General features: G+C 61.5%; 4 protein-coding genes and 2 non-coding genes across 6 annotated transcripts; 2 read left to right on the plus strand and 4 right to left on the minus strand.

The window, feature by feature from the left end:
- Positions 1-1,826: 1,826 nt before the first annotated feature.
- EHS24_003392 (uncharacterized protein) lies at positions 1,827-2,860 on the minus strand (the record flags this gene model as incomplete). Its single annotated transcript, XM_028619075.1, has 2 exons — positions 1,827-2,532; positions 2,652-2,860. 2 exons carry the CDS (start codon positions 2,858-2,860, stop codon positions 1,827-1,829), a joined length of 915 nt encoding a protein of 304 aa, XP_028472571.1.
- A 2,380-nt stretch (positions 2,861-5,240) lies between these two features.
- Positions 5,241-5,325, minus strand: EHS24_003393. The gene has a single exon. It is a non-coding gene; the product is annotated as a tRNA-Lys (tRNA).
- An 896-nt stretch (positions 5,326-6,221) lies between these two features.
- EHS24_003394 lies at positions 6,222-6,305 on the minus strand. The gene has a single exon. It is a non-coding gene; the product is annotated as a tRNA-Lys (tRNA).
- Positions 6,306-7,361: 1,056 nt separating this feature from the next.
- EHS24_003395 (uncharacterized protein) lies at positions 7,362-8,784 on the minus strand (the record flags this gene model as incomplete). Its single annotated transcript, XM_028619076.1, has 5 exons — positions 7,362-7,951; positions 8,007-8,244; positions 8,297-8,458; positions 8,507-8,569; positions 8,629-8,784. 5 exons carry the CDS (start codon positions 8,782-8,784, stop codon positions 7,362-7,364), a joined length of 1,209 nt encoding a protein of 402 aa, XP_028472572.1.
- Positions 8,785-10,979: 2,195 nt separating this feature from the next.
- Positions 10,980-14,666, plus strand: PHO81 (phosphate system positive regulatory protein pho81; the record flags this gene model as incomplete). Its single annotated transcript, XM_028619077.1, has 4 exons — positions 10,980-10,985; positions 11,026-11,088; positions 11,265-11,609; positions 11,652-14,666. 4 exons carry the CDS (start codon positions 10,980-10,982, stop codon positions 14,664-14,666), a joined length of 3,429 nt encoding a protein of 1,142 aa, XP_028472573.1.
- Positions 14,667-15,328: 662 nt separating this feature from the next.
- EHS24_003397 (uncharacterized protein) lies at positions 15,329-15,760 on the plus strand (the record flags this gene model as incomplete). The annotated part of the gene is made up of 1 exon (XM_028619078.1): positions 15,329-15,760. The coding sequence occupies one exon, from the start codon at positions 15,329-15,331 to the stop codon at positions 15,758-15,760; it is 432 nt and encodes a 143-aa protein (XP_028472574.1).
- Between the last annotated feature and the right edge of the window lie 975 nt (positions 15,761-16,735).

The following is a 16,735-nucleotide window of genomic DNA, read 5'->3' on the forward strand; positions in this document are numbered from 1 at the left end:
GGTTTCCACTGGGGTCCGTCCAGCACGCATGCGAACGCTGGTTGCGAATGCTAGTCATGCGCGCCTGCCACGCCTTTTGCCTCTTGTGGTGCAAGCTTCAGAGCAGAAAAGATGACAGAATCAGTGTCCCGGGCATACCGAGCTAATGGACGCAGGTATCCTGGCGTCCAGGCTTTATGCCCTTTCCTGGATCCCGCTAATGCCCAACACGGGGGTCATGGGCCATACCGTCGATGCATGCATGGAGGAAGCGCGCCATGCATGTTTTGGACGCTCTGGTGCTCTGGACTTTACCTAGGCCACTCGGACCGCGATCCAAATGAAGGCAGTGGCCAACATGACAGCCATTTTTCTGGGGTGCAACCTAAAACCACCCCGATAACATGCCCCCCCCCGATGCTCTGCAGACGGGCGACGGATTCCTCAAGGCTAAGGATTAGCCATAGGGTGCCCCCTTTGGCCCGCATGTCTCGGTCCCATACGCCCAGCTAGCCCGAGCTGGATAAAGTCGCGTCCTGCGCGTCTCTATCTCTGCGGCGGCATGCTGCCTCGCGGTAGCCCAGGCAGCTGCAGGCAGTACGCCAGGCGCGCGGCTGAAAATGGCGTAAAAGTTGCCGGTTTCGTCTTCTGGGGTGCTCCTCATGTCCACCGCGTACACCACGGCAGCGCCAGGCGGCCATCTTGGCGTTTGCGCGTGCAAAGGCAAGTGTGCATACATGCATACGTACATGCCCAAGCCTCATGCATGGGCTTGGGCGGCTTCGAAAGCTTCCCACTCGCGGTCGGTCCCCTCGACACACGATGTTTTTTTTTCTTGGACTTGGCAGGTCCCAACCGACGGCAGGGGTGCCACCCCAGATTTTTGCCCGCGAGGGTCCTAACGTCCTAGCCCGCAGTACCGCCAGGCGATCAGGCGAGACGTAAACTTTTGCCCCCCCAGGACTGGGGCAGTCGAGGCGGCTGGATTGGTGCAGCGTGCTCAGGTGGCATGTACGGTGCTTGTGCTGGTGGGCCACACCGCTCACCACCGAGCTGCTTTTGCATGCATGTCCAGACGCTGAGCAGCACGCAGACGCCAGTCCAGTCGCGTTGGCACCCGTATCCTACGTAACACGGCGTCCTATGTTGAGACACTACTGCCGCGTCCGATGGAAACGGAGTGTTGATGTCGCACAGGCCAAAGTGTACCTCAGATTTCTCACAGAACAAGCATCATCTCATCAGCATGCGTTCCTGTCATGAACGACATGCATCATGATGCCAATGTCCGTTTCCTGCGGATCTGTAAAGTCATGCGCCGCCGCCGGCGCGCGCAGTCATTGGCGTCCAACTGCGGGGGACGGGTCTGGAGCTGGCGGCGCTGGCTGGCGGCGCTGGCTGGCTGGCTGCGGCGACGAGAGCCATGACATCCTTAAAATGTTTATTTCGCTCGCAGCCAGGAGCACCCATGTTGATCCTGCATGGTATCTGTGCGCTGCTGCTATCTGGGCATGCGTCGCTGCGGATGAAGCCGATGGCCACGCTGCTGTCGCTGCTCTGCTCGCTCGTCACTGCTGCTGCTGCTGCTCAAGATTCCAGTCTCCTCTCTGTGCACAACGGGTATTCTGTTTGTCATAAAATGATCGTGCATCGACAAGTAGAACTGTCGACACTGATATAAGGCGGTAGTAGAGGGAGAGAGAGAGGAAGTTTCACAAAAGAGTAAAAAAAAAGAGAGAGAGAGAGAGAGGAAGGAATAATATGCCCAGTGTCCCGGTGTCCCGCTATATGCTACGTAAAGAAGATAATGGTTGACGTGTCGTTAAACCGTCGTTGTTGTCGATGGACTACAACGAGGCGCCAATGACGACGAGACGGCCGAGGGCCGCGACGAGGGCGTTGACGTGGGACAGCGAACCGTTGTCGTCGGCAGCGACGGACTGGGTAATGGCAGTGTCGGCGGCCGAGATGGTAGCAGTAGCGTTGAGGACGAGGGTGATGCCCGAGACGGGGGCGGTCGCGTTGGCGATCGAGGCCGTAGCGTTGGCCACAGCGGTAGTGGCGTTGAGCAGCGTAGCGGACACAGTGCTGTTCAGGGCCAGGGTCGACGTGGGGACGAGCGTGGACGTGGTGCTGACCTCGGTGGTCGACTGGACGGTGCTGGTAGGGGTCTCGGTAGTCGAGGTTGTGGACGACGTGGTGGGCTCGGGAGTCCAGGTCGAAGTCGAGGTGCTGGGCTCGGGGGTCCAGGTGGACGACGACGAGGTCGAGGTCCAGGTGTCCTTGGACGACGAGGACGACGACGAGGTGTCGTCGCCGCCGCTGGAGCCAAACCACCAAGTCGAGGTGAACTGGCCGACAGTCTCATAGTCCGAGGCAAGGACTTGCATGGCACCGGGCGACAGGTCGATCTGGCCGTACGAGCAGGTCTCGCAGCCGTCCCAGATCTGGGCCTGGACAGTCTTGCCGTTGTACTGGACAGTGATGTAGGTGTTGCAGAGGTCCATGGAGAACTGGCTCATGGACAGCGCCACAATCTTGGAGTAGTTGTCGCTGTTGGGGTTAGCGGGTGTGCGTGTGTGTGACTGGTAGCCGGTGCGCGCGGCGTGGGCCATGGGGAATGAACGCCACAAGGCTGGGCGCGCGGGCGGCGTGTGCGTTACACGACTTACCTGTAGAGGATACCACACGCGGTCATGGGGTTCGAGTCGGTGGTGGTGTAGTAGGTGGTGCGGCCAGTGAACGAGTCACGCGCGGCAAGGTCGGTGGCATTGCTGCTGCGAGCAGCGACGTCGTGGTGGCCATGCCTGGGGGCAATGTGCGGGGCGGCAGCGACGGCCTGGATGGCCGCGAGCGCGAGGAGAACGAGGGAGGCGAGCATTGGGGTTGAACTGTAAAGACTCTATGCTGGGTGTCAGTGTGTGTGTCCAGTGTGGGGGGCAGGGGGGGGGGGGGGGGGTCCAGTTTGCGTTCATGTGTCCATGCGCAATCCGTGTTTATTGACATGGATGCACTGATGGGACGCTGCCAAACGAACGCTGACAAGTCCTTTTGTGCAGGTTCTCAACGGTGATACCCACGGGGGAAAACGAGGGTGCCTACAGGTCGGGGCTGGTGGATGGGTGTGTTTGTCGATGGAGGAGTGTTGGGAGTTGTCGAGGGGGAGGGAGGGGGGGATTGGGTAGCTGCCAGAGCCACAAGCGACGACTGAAGGAGAGTGGGAGGTAGCGAGAGTGAGCGAGAGAGTGATGGAGAGATGGAAAAGGACACGGACAGAAAGAGAAAGGGTGTTGTTGCGCAAACGACCCGACCGACCTACTCAACAAGGGGGTGGCTCAACCACTGGTGTGTTGCATGTAAACACCCCCCTTCCCTCGCCGGGGGAAGGCAAAAGGAGGAAGGCAAAAGAGCACAAGGAAAGGGGCGCGCCAAGACCCTGAAGGATCGGTCGTGTCCCTAAATCCAAGACACACCCAAACGCCTCTCGCGTCGTCGCGTCCTCTGCTCTCCCGCCGTTTTTTTTTGGCCCAACGCCGAGAGAGCCCGAGCACCCGACCGCGCCCCCCGCGCGCGCCCGCCGCTGTTAACGCGTCGTTTAGTGTGTGTGCGCGTGCGCCCTGCAGCCTCTCTGCCCCTCTGCGCTTCCGCCTGTTGCCCGTGTCAGGAACCCGTTTTCCAGCCCACCCACGGGCCTGCCGGACGGGCCGTTGCCGCCGTGTTGCCTCAACCGGGGGGTGTGGTCGTCCCCACGCTGCTCGGCGGTGATGCTTAAGAGCCATTTGGCATCTGGCTGCGGTGCGTCCATTACACGGGCAATGTCAGATACAATGACGATCTACAAACGGCCGTCATGCTGGGCTCCTTTTCATTAATGCGCAGCATCATCCCCTGCGGATGGGACACACTCGACGACGGTCGATGGTGGCAGCAACAGGAGAGCCTGCGGGGCCTGCGGATGAGAGAAGGTGGCCTCTTGGCTCACGGACCACAGAACAACAAACCGCTGCGTCACAGGATCACACAGGCCCACCCATCGAATGTTTCTCTCTGTCCAATGCGCAACTCTGTTTCATGTCGGCCATGTTATACAGTCCACTGGATGGACATTCCGCACGGTGTGGAACATGGCCATCAGCGTGGGTGCGGATTCAGGCGACGGCTTCAGAAGAGGGCACAGGAACAGAAGAGTGCAAACGTCGGGCCGAGCGAGGCAAGAGCAAAGCGCAAGTCCCCCACCGTCGATTCGGCCAAAGGCCAAGTATGTAGTGTTAATGGCCAGCTGGGTTGTGGTCACTGCATCGGGGCACACCCCGCTCCTCCTCCTGGGATCCAGCCAGCTGCAGGCCACAGCTGGCGCCAGTTCATGCCGGAGAAATCCAGCAATACCCCAAAAACGTCAACAACAACAACAACCACCACCCACGAAAAGGCCCAGGCTCATGGCCTAACAAAGACGTAATGATGCTAACGACACTACACTGGGCATTGGACATGTCTGGCGATCAGCTAGGGAGCAGGGAGCCCCATAACCAACAGGTGGCAACTGGCCAAGTGGCCAAGCACACATTTCTCGCTACGCTGCATTGTGGCGTCAAAGACCCCAGAAAGGCCCCACTCGTTCGGCTCACTCCCATCCGCTCTCTCATGTCGATGGCTTTTTCGTACCTCATGGACATGCAAGAGAAGGTCTAGCCGTTGCCCTTGGGCACAGGTCGTACCCAGAGACAGTTGCAACCCCCGTCCTGTGTTTGGCGTCACGCACGCAGCCACTCTGTCGGCCTGGAACATTCAGCATTCCATGTGGACTCATGTTTGACCCCCCACCCCCGTTCTTCTGAACATTACATATAAAAGTGGATGAACATGGTGTACGACGCCGTCAGTGCACGGCGCTGGTGGGTTTGTGCTGGAAATTAGACATGACCCCGCACGGCACCGGTACCAACATACTCCAGGCCCAAGTTACGAGTAACGGCACGGCGAGCAACATGTCTGGCACACTGTGACTCGACCCCGCCGGGCCATCAAAACCATAATTCCGTCACTGGTCGCGGTCCCGCTTTGGACCGAGGCACGCCGTTTCGCGTTTACGGGGCCGGACGGGCGGGTGGAAACGGCGCTCAGGAGAGCAGAGCCGGTGTTGGGGGTGCAGATCAGAATGCATGGGAGACAGAAAGAAAAAAATGAGCCTTGAGGGGCAGAAGGAGAACAGCAGCAGCAGCCACCTAGCCACCTCCCGCCCATGCACTGGCAAAAGAGGAAGCCTAGTATGGGGCTCGAACCCATGACATTTTGATGTCTTAAAGAAGTAAGAGTCAAACTATCTACCGACTGATATAACCAGGCTTTCTGAAAGTGGAAAAGCCCCATGAACCATGAGCTGTCGTCCGGAAACTGACAGCGACGCAGGTGTGGATCCATGCCCCCCCTCCGGTACAAAACCAACATTTCGCAGACCATGGCTGACTGCATGCCCACACCCCTGTGCCCGGCTTTCAACAGTCAGGGTGCTGGGTGTACTTACGGACATGAGTGTCCATCGCCGACGCGAGCCACATCAGCAGCACTCAGGCATGAGGCACCTGCCTTCCTTGGTTTGATGACACACTCGTCAGTCTCACGGACGCGACTTGGAGCCTCCACCGCCGTCGGTTGCTCCAGCACCGACAATAACGACACCAGCAGGCGGGTACGGTCCAGAAGCCTACTGCAACGACCACGGTAAGGGGTTCGGCATACTTGGAAGCAGACGCATGGGGAGTCGACTCAAGTCTACCGCTGACAGTATCATTGGCCGTGGACTTTGCTTCGCGACGCTGAGACGCAGGCCGGAGCGTGTCGTGTCGGGAGCGACGGCGCAACTCATGACACGGCTTGAACCGACCAACTTGGACCTTTGTGTCGGTTCCCTGCAGGCGGACCTGCTGCTGACCACATGAACGCTGCAGGTGGCAGGCGGGACTCGACGACTCCCCACTCACTCTGACACCTGTGCCAAGGACCAGTACACTGACCATGACCCGTCAAACCCACAACATCACACCCGGCCGCGGACCGCTATCGCCACGGTGCAGGCGACGAGACTGTGGCGGCGGCGGCGATCCCATAAAAATTACTCCCGCTCTGCACCAAAAGTTTCCCCCAACTAGAACCTGCCCCTGCCTCCGAATGTCGTCTCTGTCGCCCGGCATCGATGCAGATGCATAGCAGACACGCAGGGGGGCACGCAGGGCCAAAAGAGAAGCCTAGTATGGGGCTCGAACCCATGACATTTTGATATCTTATATAGTAAGAGTCAAACTATCTACCGACTGATATAACCAGGCGCCGATGGTGTTTGTGAGCTTGGATGTGCGGTGGCCCGTCGCGGCTGTTCTGGCTTTCTTCAATCGTGGTCACGGAGGCGGAGCGCGTTGTATAGAGAAGACGGTGCTTGGTGGAGGTTGCATCTACGTTGGCTGCATGTAATATCTTGACTGCTGCTGGAACCAGAGTCAACGCATTTACCTCTGCGAGTTGAGGAACGACGTCGACGACGATCAGCCGCGCTCCTTTCCAAGATGGCGTTCGCCTGGTACATAGTAAACCGAGGGACGGCGGCATGGGCGCTAAGAGCCGGGGTACCGTACACCTTCTGAGTGTTGCGTGCTGGCTGCTGTAGCTGCGGCAAACCTTGCCCCCTGCTTTGCAGGTCCTGCACGCATGGATCGAGCCGGAGGAGATTTTTCATGCCATTTTGCATGAATTTCCCAGGGCGGCGACGATCCACCCCCGTCCTTCCTTGGCAAAACGCACGTCCGCGTCCATAATCGTCCAACAGCCGGGCTCGACATCGACATTGACACATCTGTACACCTCACCTCACCGGGCAGCAAACCAGCTCGGTCACAAGGACCGGTGCGCTGCCCACGAACAGGAGGGAACGGAATGCCCGGCGCGAGCACCGCCGACGGGGTCGGCCTTCTCACAAGGGCCACCCCGAGCGGATCGGCGACCTGCCCTTCGCCACATGTGTGCAGCACTGTGGCTGACTTGGCGACCGGTGACAACCAACGTGATGCGAGGTGGATTGCATTCCAAATCCCACGTCCCACGCCGCACCGACGCCATCGGGGTGCTGGTCCGGGGCGGCCGGGGCTAGAGCCACCAACTTTTGGAGTATGAAGTGGTGACAGCAGGCCTTGACGATGGGCTCAACTCTGACGCACACTACACCACACCGCAACGGATCAAGCGCACCTCAAATCCCGGCGCCAACGTCTGCTAAACCACTATGCATGGGTATGAATCAAACAGTACAACCGATGGTCTTGTAACAACGCCAATGATCCCGAATCACCAGTCTGCCGCTCCCTTCGCCACTGCCTCCCGAGCACGTAAGCTTAAGCGTACGCCGCCATGTCCGCCGCGTCGGGACCGACGGGCTCGGTCGATGCCGCGAGGTTACACTGGTGGAACATGCGCAGCTCGTCGGGCGCAAACGCGCCCGTGACGGAATGCAAGAGGCCGCGGTTATGGAAGAGGACCAAGTCGCCCTCCTTCCACTCGGCGGCGAACAGGAGCTTGGGGTCGATACCTGGGCGCTGGAGCTTGTACAGCAGTTCACGGACCTCGCCAATGTCGGTGATCTCGGCGCCGTCGGGGTACAGCGTGGTGCTGTCGCGGGGTGCGCCGGCCGGGAGGGGCGCGATGGAGAAGGCCTGGGGCGCGCACGGGTGGACCTGCAGGTGCAGGCCGCCGGTGACGGGGTTCTTCCAGCACATGGGCAGGGCCTTGAGCTCGCTCTCTGTCCATGGCGGGAGCTCGTCGAGCGGCAGCTCGAGGCCCTCGGTCTCGAGACCCAGGCCCGTGGGCAGCGCGTGCGCGTTGCTCATCCACACGTACGGGTGCGGCGCGTACTTGACCGTCGTGCGGACCGCGACCGACTTGTACTCGGCCGGGAGAATGTCAAACATGGTCTTGCCCGACGCGACTGGGACATGTGTCAGTTGACACAGTACTCGCTTTTAGGGCCTGCCTCAACTCACAAACAGTGGAGCCCTTGGGGAGGCTGAGCGTGTCGTCGGTGCCGTCGTCGTAGCGCAGCGTCTGCCACTCGCCCTTGGGCACGCTGACGGCGTACAGCGTCGTGACCTTGGGCGGGTTGAGCTTGTACAGCGCGGCGTCAATGTGCCAGCGGTAGAAGCGCGTGATGCCCTTGGCCTCGTCCTCGTCCGACACGGGGTCGCGGTGGAACGTCTTGTGGTGCGGGTGCTTGAGCTGGGGCTGGGAATATGTCAATAACGCGTTCGGTCGGTGTGTGTTTGTGTGTACGCACGCTCTCAAGGCCCTCGTAGTTGCCCGGCACCTTGCCGTTACCAATGAGCTGGACCTCGGGGCGGTGAGGGATCGTCTTGAGGTCTGGGTGGAGAATGCTCTTCTTCTCGCTGCCCGTCTTGTTGTTGCCGTGGCCGTACGACTGGGCTGTGGGGTCAAACGCCTGCGATTGTTAGCTGGGGATATCACCGATCCCGTCCAGATAACACACCAGAGTCATCTCAAACTGCTGCTTGGGGGTGAGCTTGAGGTCGCGGAACAGGAGGACCTGGTACTGCGCGGATTGTCAGCGGTGGTTCACAAGCACGTCGCGGATCTTGCCACCGCACACACCTTGTACAGTGCCTCCATGATCTCGTCCATGACGACATCCTTGTTCTCGGGGTCGAAGCCATGCACCTCGCGGCCAAACTCCTCAAAGTACTTGGGGTCGGCCTGTGGGGACGGTGGGAGCGAGGTGAAGCTGAGTGGCGAGGCGGTAACGGTCATGGTGGCGAGGGCGCGTCGAGCGGGGAAAGTGGAGCTGGGCGATAGGTGAGTCGGTGGCAAGTGGCGAAAGCACACTGGCGCGATGGGCAGCAGGCGTGTGGTTCTGCAGAGGGTGATGGTGGGAGATGTGGTGAGACGAAGCATTGTTGTGCTTTTAAACCTAGGTGGGCGGGAACGATACAGAGGCGACCACGGCCGCGTCGACCGGTCCCCGTGATAAGCCCGTCCATGGTCAATACCTCCTGGGTGGTGCGCCGGGGAGGGGCGTGTGGGGGTCCGATGTGAACGGGCCCGCCTTGGACGGCCTCCACAACATGACGCTCCGATGCTATCGGAACCAGGCTCGCAGCCGTCGCAGTCGCAAGGCGTGAGTAGTTTGTCGTTGAGCCTAATGGGACGCCTATTGCATTCCTCACCAAACCCTTATCTCTTATGTTGACTGTCCGTCGCCGTTGGTATCGCTCCTGGCACCTGATCACTTTGTGCTGATTGGCGCCAGCTCACGCGTCTCTCATTCTCGGACACGGACGCTGCATGGTCTCGTCTGCGTCTCTTCCGTGAGAGGAACAATGGATTCCAGATCTTCGTCCACTGGCGCTACAGCGTTCAGAGTCGAACTGTGGCTTGCCAAAGCCGAAAGCCAAAGCTTCGGTCTCCTATCATGTCGGCGTTACTTGGGACCTTGGGAGGTGCAGCTTGCTGCAACACTTGCAGTGTCCTCTTGTACTTCAACCACGACCGCTGACCATACCAACTTCACATCCCCCCCCGTCTCTCGGGTCTTCGGACCTCGTTGCGCCGCTGGGGACTCGCCCCCTCGTTGCTGCAGTCACACGTGGGCTGTGGGTAAGCCAGTCGTCCAGTCGTCGCCACCCCGCCGTCCTGTCCTGACGGCGCCAAAAAGAGCTCCGGAACCGTGGGCACACAGGCAACGGATCACGGAGCAACGGGCCAGGTAACCGCCGGCGTGTGGGTGCGTTGTGCAGGCGAGGCGATGTACGACGCGCGTGCGGCGCACTCGGCAACAGCGCCGCCGTACGTGCGTGCGTTGGTCGTGTGCCACTGGCCACTGGCAGTGTGCAGTGCTGCAGCAGCAGCAGGGGGGGGGGGGGGGGCCAAGAAACCTCGCTCTGCAGTCAATTGACTAGACCATGCCCTTCCGAAACTCCCCAGACCACGTCGATGCCAGGCGATGCGTGCGGCTATTCCGAATGGTCCACCGGCCTCCCGGCGCCATCTTGCTCACGAGCGCTCGCACGACCAGCCCGGTGAGTCCGTGAGCAACCGGGGCAGGTGCGAGAGGGATATAGGAGACACACTGGTCATTACTTTGATGGCAGTGACTGCGTGTGGATTGAGCCGGGAACGGTTGCTTGACCCTGGCTCGTGGCGCCACAGCGACATGAGCATGACGAATGTGACCAAGCAAGTCGACTGCATTTTGTGCGTGTTCTTCTTGCAAGTGGGTATAGTTGAGAGGCCAGAGGGTATGCATTGGTGTGGAGATCTGCAAGGTGTGGTGTGTGCTGCAGCTTTGTAGCGTGGGATGGGCGAGACAATGATACAAATGATGGGACGTACGGTGTGCTCTCTGGCCAGACCGGCGCAGAGACCCGGCGAGCGCCGCCGGAAGCAAGTAATCCTGCCCCCCCCCGCTTTTTGCCCTTTTGGCTGTCTGGCCTGTCGACTGTCTGGATGCACGCACGTGTTGACTGTTCTGTCCCATCACGGCGCGGCTTCTGGGCGTCCACTCGGGACCTATATCGTGCTAGCGACCAAGGCATCCACATCCACCACCACCACCACCACCACCCAACTGCGCTGGCAAACCCCATCACCATCGTCTCACACACACACACCCATCCTCTCGCCCGCCTCGCACCAGTCCAGTCGCACGTCGCACACGACTCTCACATCTCCCTCGCACTTGGCACCTGCGCACCCACACATGGATCGGCAGTGACACTGACCTGCCCTCCAACCACCCCACACCCCTCACATCTGCCTCGCGACAGTGGCCTCTCTGCCCGACTCGTCCGACTTTCCACCTCATCCACATCCTCTGCTTCCCCTCTTCCTTTAGCTCTTTCCAAGAGTCCTTACCCGCGGCCACAGCGCCGACTCTTCTAGCCGCACGCGCCGCCGTGCACTGAACACCCTCCACCCACACCTCCCCATCTACGCCGCCACCCACGATGAAGGTAAGCTGCTGACCGTCGGTTCTATCAGCTCACACATTAGTTCGGCAAGAGCATCGTCGCGTCCCAGGTGGCCGGTTGGCAGGAGTTCTATCTCAACTACAAGGTAGGTTTGGCTACAGCTATGGCGGTCTTGCGCGCGCGCAGCGCTATCTTCGTCGGACGGTCTTACGGCCGTTGCGGGCGTTCACCCCGGACTTGCCTTGCGTTGCCGGCGGCGCGGGCGCACAGACCGTGACCACGGCAAAGAGTGTGCTTTGGACTGACACGCACCACCATTAGGCGCTCAAGAAGATTATCAACTCGCTCGCGGCCGGACGTCCCGCGACCGAAGCCGCGCTCCTGGCGTCGGGCGGACGGCTGAACAAGCGCCGCGGGTCCGATGCCAACCTCAGCGGCACGAGCCCGGCCCCGAGCGCGACCAACACACCAGTGTTCGCGCCTGTGCGGGACTCACCAGACGTCGGCGGGGACCTCGATGCCCTGCCGCCCGGTGCTGAGCCGCCAGCACCGACGTCGGCGCTGCTCGGCGGCTCGGGGGCCGGAAACGGCAGTGTCGACCCTGGCAACACGTTCAAGGCGCACCGCGACGCCTTCTTCTTCCTCCTTGCGCGCGAGCTGGAAAAGGTGAGCTTTTACCACAACAGAGTCCAAGCTGACAGATGCAAGATCAACGCGTTCTATCTGATCAAGGAGCGCGAGCTCCGCTTGCGACTGTTGACGCTGCTGTCCAGCCGGAAACGCTTGCTACGCAGCCAGCGCGAGCTCGTGCAGGACGGCATGATCAGCGAGGGCACCAAGCGCGGCGCAGAGTGGGCAAGTCTCGAGGAAGGCTGGCGGTTGTTTGAGCGTGACCTCGGCAAGCTGCAGGGCTTTATCGAGATCAACGCGACGGGCTTCCGCAAGATTCTGAAAAAGTGGGACAAGCGGTCCAAGAGTAACACCAAGGAGCTCTACCTCGAACGCCAGGTCGAGGTGCAGCCGTGCTTCAACCGCGAGTTTATCGCCAAGCTGTCGGACATTGTTGCTGCCAACTTGCTCGACATGGAGAGCGGATCCGACCACCTGACCGCGTCGTTCTTTGCCGACGAGCTGCCCGAGGTGGGCGGCGGCGACGACGGCCTTGCGTTTGACCGCGACGACTATGAGAGCGACCCGGGAGAGGCGCTCGCGACCGACGCGCTGTACGACCTCGAGGCCAACTTGCCCAAGGTCGAGGGTGGGCGCGAGGCCCTCACCCACTGGCTCAAGCAGGCCCGCAAGCTGCTGGCCAAGAACAAGGGCGACGGCCGCGCGATGCGCATTCTCTGGCGCGCAGCCCTCACTGTCCCCGACGACTATCTCGACCTGGTGTTCACGCCTCCCCTCGACTTTGGCTACGTGGACAAGATCAACGAGCGCGACCCCATGCACCAGGCCGCTATCGGCGGCTCGCTCCGCCTCGTCGAGCTGTGTCTCCAGAACGCGCCCGAGCTGCTCGAGCGTGAGGACGTCTACCGCCGTCGCCCATTGCACTATGCCGCCATGCACGGCCACCCGTCCATCGTCTCGCTGCTCCTGTCGTCCAATGCACGGGCTTCCGCAACCGACATGGACGGCTACACGCCGCTCATGCACGCCATCACCAACGGCCACCTCGAGGTTGTCCGCATCTTTGTGAATGGCGGCTCGGACGTGGAGCCAACAGCCGTCTCGCACGACCTAATCCCCCTGTCGCTTGCTTGCCAGTTTGGCCAGGTCGAGGTTGCCCAGCTGCTCCTCCAGCGTGGCGCCAAGATCCGCGGCAACTCGGAAGGCCTCTTCCCTATGCACTTTGCCGCCAAGGCCGGCCACGAGGCCATTTGCCGCTTGCTCGTGGAAAAGGGCGGACCGGACGGCGGCGGCAAGGACAAGGAGGACAAGTACAACCTGTGGACGCCCATGCACCACGCCGCCGTGGGTGGCCGCCTCGACCACCTCGCGTGCATCAAGGTGCTCGTGGCTGCTGGCTGCGACGTCAACGCCCTCGACGAGTATGGCAAGTCGCCCGGATGGTACGCGGCATGGTTTGGCCACGTCCAGTGCCTCAACTTCCTCATCGACTCTGGCGCCAAGCTCTTGGCCAAGGAGAATGAGATCCGCGGCATGGAAAACCTCGGCCTAGCGGCGGACCCGCAGATGAAGGCCCTGTCGCCCGGCTCGGACATTGAGCTCGACGGCCCCGGCGACGACTTTGAGCTCATCCCCTCGCTCTCGCTCCCACCCCCAATCATCCCTCTGCGCGTGTATGGCCACGAGTTCCTTGCTAAGCGCTGTCTTGTCCAGCTGTCCCTGGGCCACCCGTACGCTCGCGGCGAGGAAAAGGCTCCGCCCGTCAAGCTGTACTCGCGCTCTGGCCAGGACTCGCTGCACATGTGGTCGTCGCTCAAGCTCGTCATGACGTCCAAGTCGGACACGAGCGTCGTCCCGCACTCTGTCATCCTGCCACTGGCGGATGCGCGTGAGGTGTTTTCGTTCCAGGTCCAGTCGCTCGAGCGCTTTGCCCTCGAGGTGTCTCTGTACCCGACGTTTGGCTCCAAGGTCATTGGCCGCGCCACGATCCACCCGTCCACATTTATGGATATCCGCGACCACAAGACGTTTACTGCCTTCCTGGTCGACCACCACCTCAAGACGATCGGCGAGGTCGCCTTTGAGCTGTCGTGCATTCGTCCGTTTGAAGGCGCCAAGCTCGAGATTGGCGGCCGCGTCGAGACGTACTGGAAGTCCAAGGTCACACCGTCCAACTCGACACAGGACCACGCCCACCAGTTCCAGTCGCACCGCCCCGTCGGCGTCTCGAGCATGTCCCCGGCCGTCCGCCCCTCAGTGTCCATCGTAAAGTCGCAGGAAGAGCCGGCACTGGTCACCGCCTCGTCCCTGTCTGGCGACTACATCCGCCTGCGCGTCCAAGTGACGCGCGATGGAATCCCCGTCATCTACAGCAAGTTCAAGCTGCCCGTCGACGAGGTGGATGTGGGAGTGTCCAACGTGACGTATGCCCAGTTTGAGGCCGTGGCCAAGAAGACGGGCCGCGGCCTCCCGGCTTCATGTACTGCCACGACGTTTGTGCAGTGGCGCGACGTCATTTGGAACTGCATGGCGTCGGTCGAGGACCTCTTGAAACTCGTGCCGGCCGAGGTGGGGCTCAACCTGTGTCTCAAGTACACGCGCGAATTCGATGCCGAGCGCACCGGCATCGCGCACTCGGCCGAGGTGAACACGTTCGTCGACGCCATCCTGCAGGTCGTCTACGACGCGGGGCAAGTGACGCCCGGCCGTCGGATCCTCTTCTCCTCGTTTGACCCGACCGTGTGCACGGCCCTGAACTGGAAGCAGCCCAACTACGCCGTCCTCTTTGTGTCGTACTGCGGCATCGACCGGCGCCAAGCCGAAGACGCGCACAAGCTCATCGCGTCCCCGTCCGGCGCCGAGCCCGACAACCGCTGCCTCAGCGTGCGCGAAGCCGTCAACTTTGCAAAGCAGACAAACCTCCTCGGCGTCATCCTCGAGGCGACGACACTGGCGGCGGTCCCCAGCCTGGTGGCCAGCGTCAAGGACGCGGGTCTCCTGCTCGCTGCGTTTGGCAACGAGGCCGACGTGGCGGGCCTGAGGCAGGGGGCGAGCGACGGGAGGACAGTGGACGCGTTCTGTAGCAACCAGTAAGTCACCGCGGGAGCGAGCGCGAGCGCGAGCGCCAGGCGAGAGCCAAAGGCCGCGACGCGCGCACGGTCACGCTCTACTGGCACTCTGTGCCCGCCTTCTCTCCCTTTTGGACCAAAACAACTGGCTGACACTCTCTGCAGAATCATGACGCTAGTTATATAGTAGACGGGGGGGATATACAAGGAGAGTGTGTGTGTGTTTGTGTTGAACGAGGGGCCAACGGGAGTCATGCATCGGTCGTTATCATGTTCGACGAGACAGGAGGTATATTCACTGGTCTGGGAGATGTGGCCCAACGGTTCTTTGGTTCTAGGTTCAGGCCGTTCTGGCCGCTCCGGTCGCTCTGGCCGCTCTGGCCGCTCTGGCCCACGCACACACGGCGCGCCAGGATTATGACCTTTTTTTTGCGTTTGTGTGGGGGGGTACGATGAGCCGCCATTGCATGGTGGTCACGAGGTGGTCGAGGTGGGCTGCCGTCACACTCATTTGGCCGTCACCCTGTCTGGATCTCTGGCCCCGCAGGCCGCTCTCGGCGCAGGTGGAGCGGGGGCATTCTCGCATACCGCCACGGAGTGTCACTGTGAATGACGGCGCCATGGATTTGGCTTTCCCCAGCAACCCTCCGTATCTCTCTTCTCTCCACCTCCCATTCCACCACCATGATGTCCGCCAGACGCACATCCAACAGCACCCCCGTCGACCCTTCCAAGCTCAACAACACACCCGCAGCGCTCCCGCCGTCCCCGGACAACGGGCACAGCGACAACGACTCGCCGCCGCTGCGTTCCCCGTCCGACATGAACGGCGGCGTCATGATGGACTCGGCGTCGGGATACCTCGACCCCGTGGCCGAGACGCCGTCGCACCCGACCGTGGCCGAGACGGGCGTGCTCGCCAACGACCACGGACCCGGACCGGCCACGGGCCAGCTGCAGCGCCGCGAGAGCCAGCCCGGCCGGCGGATTGTGCGCCTCGCGAGTTTCGGCGGCGAAGGCCTCGTCGCCAAGCCGCCCCCGCCTGGCCCGCTCGACAGCGCCGACGAGCAGGCGATCGCCGACGACGCCGAGGAGCCCGCGGGTCCCCTTCCCGCCTAGGAAGGGGGATCTCTAGGCCGCGCAGCGCCGCTGCCTCGTGCAGCGGGGGTCGATCTCGCTCCCACCACACACGGGACTCCATCACTCTGCGCTACTCTTACTCGATCGACACCCGCACCCCCGTATACCCCGTACCCCCACACACGTGCTCGGATCACTCCACCATGCCACCACCACCACTCTCCTCATCACCCCTAAGAACAACGCAGTGGGATCACCCATGTGTCCCCGACGCTCCAACCTCCACCACCCTCGAATCCCCCTCCCCACCAAGACCGCCCCTTTAGGCCGCAACCGACCGTGTTAATCGACATCGATGTTTCCGTGTGATTATCGCTTTCCGTAGACGAAAATAAGCCGCCATATCCAACCCCCACCTCGACCCTCAACTCACGCTACCAGCGCTGACGGTGATCGCTGCGGCGACTTGGACCTTGGACGTGTGCCCAAGAACGCACCTCGGTGAACCCCCGACCTGCCTGTCCTTGTGCTGTGCCTGCTGTGGCTTGGTCGCTTGGTCGCTTTCCGCTTCCCGCTTTCCGAGTCTCATGCGCCGCAGCCACACGTCCACAACCTCTGCAACAACCCACACTCTGCCATCACCCTCCACCGCCAACAATGCCGTCTCGCAGGCCACACCCTCTGTTGCCACCGCCACGGAACCGCCCCCCTCGAGTCTCTTTGTTCTGCGCCAACTGTGCAATGGGTACATGAAACGCGACGACAGTCGGAACGCGGGACTCATGCGCCAGTCTTTTTATTGTGGACGCAGCGGACGCTGCGGCCTATTGTTGTCGTGTACGCTGGACCCCTCAACCCCAACCCCCGCTCGCCAGTGAACCACCAAGTCGAAGTGCAAAAGTGCAAAGTGGGACACCCCCGTGGGGGCCGCCAAGTTGCTCCTCCCGACTCTTGAGACACGAGATCGCGAACCTGCACGCGACTTGTAGCTGTATCGAACCCGCCGCCCCACGC

Source organism: Apiotrichum porosum (genome assembly GCF_003942205.1).
Source record: "Apiotrichum porosum strain DSM 27194 chromosome Unknown scaffold_16, whole genome shotgun sequence".
Classification (NCBI taxonomy): domain Eukaryota; kingdom Fungi; phylum Basidiomycota; class Tremellomycetes; order Trichosporonales; family Trichosporonaceae; genus Apiotrichum; species Apiotrichum porosum.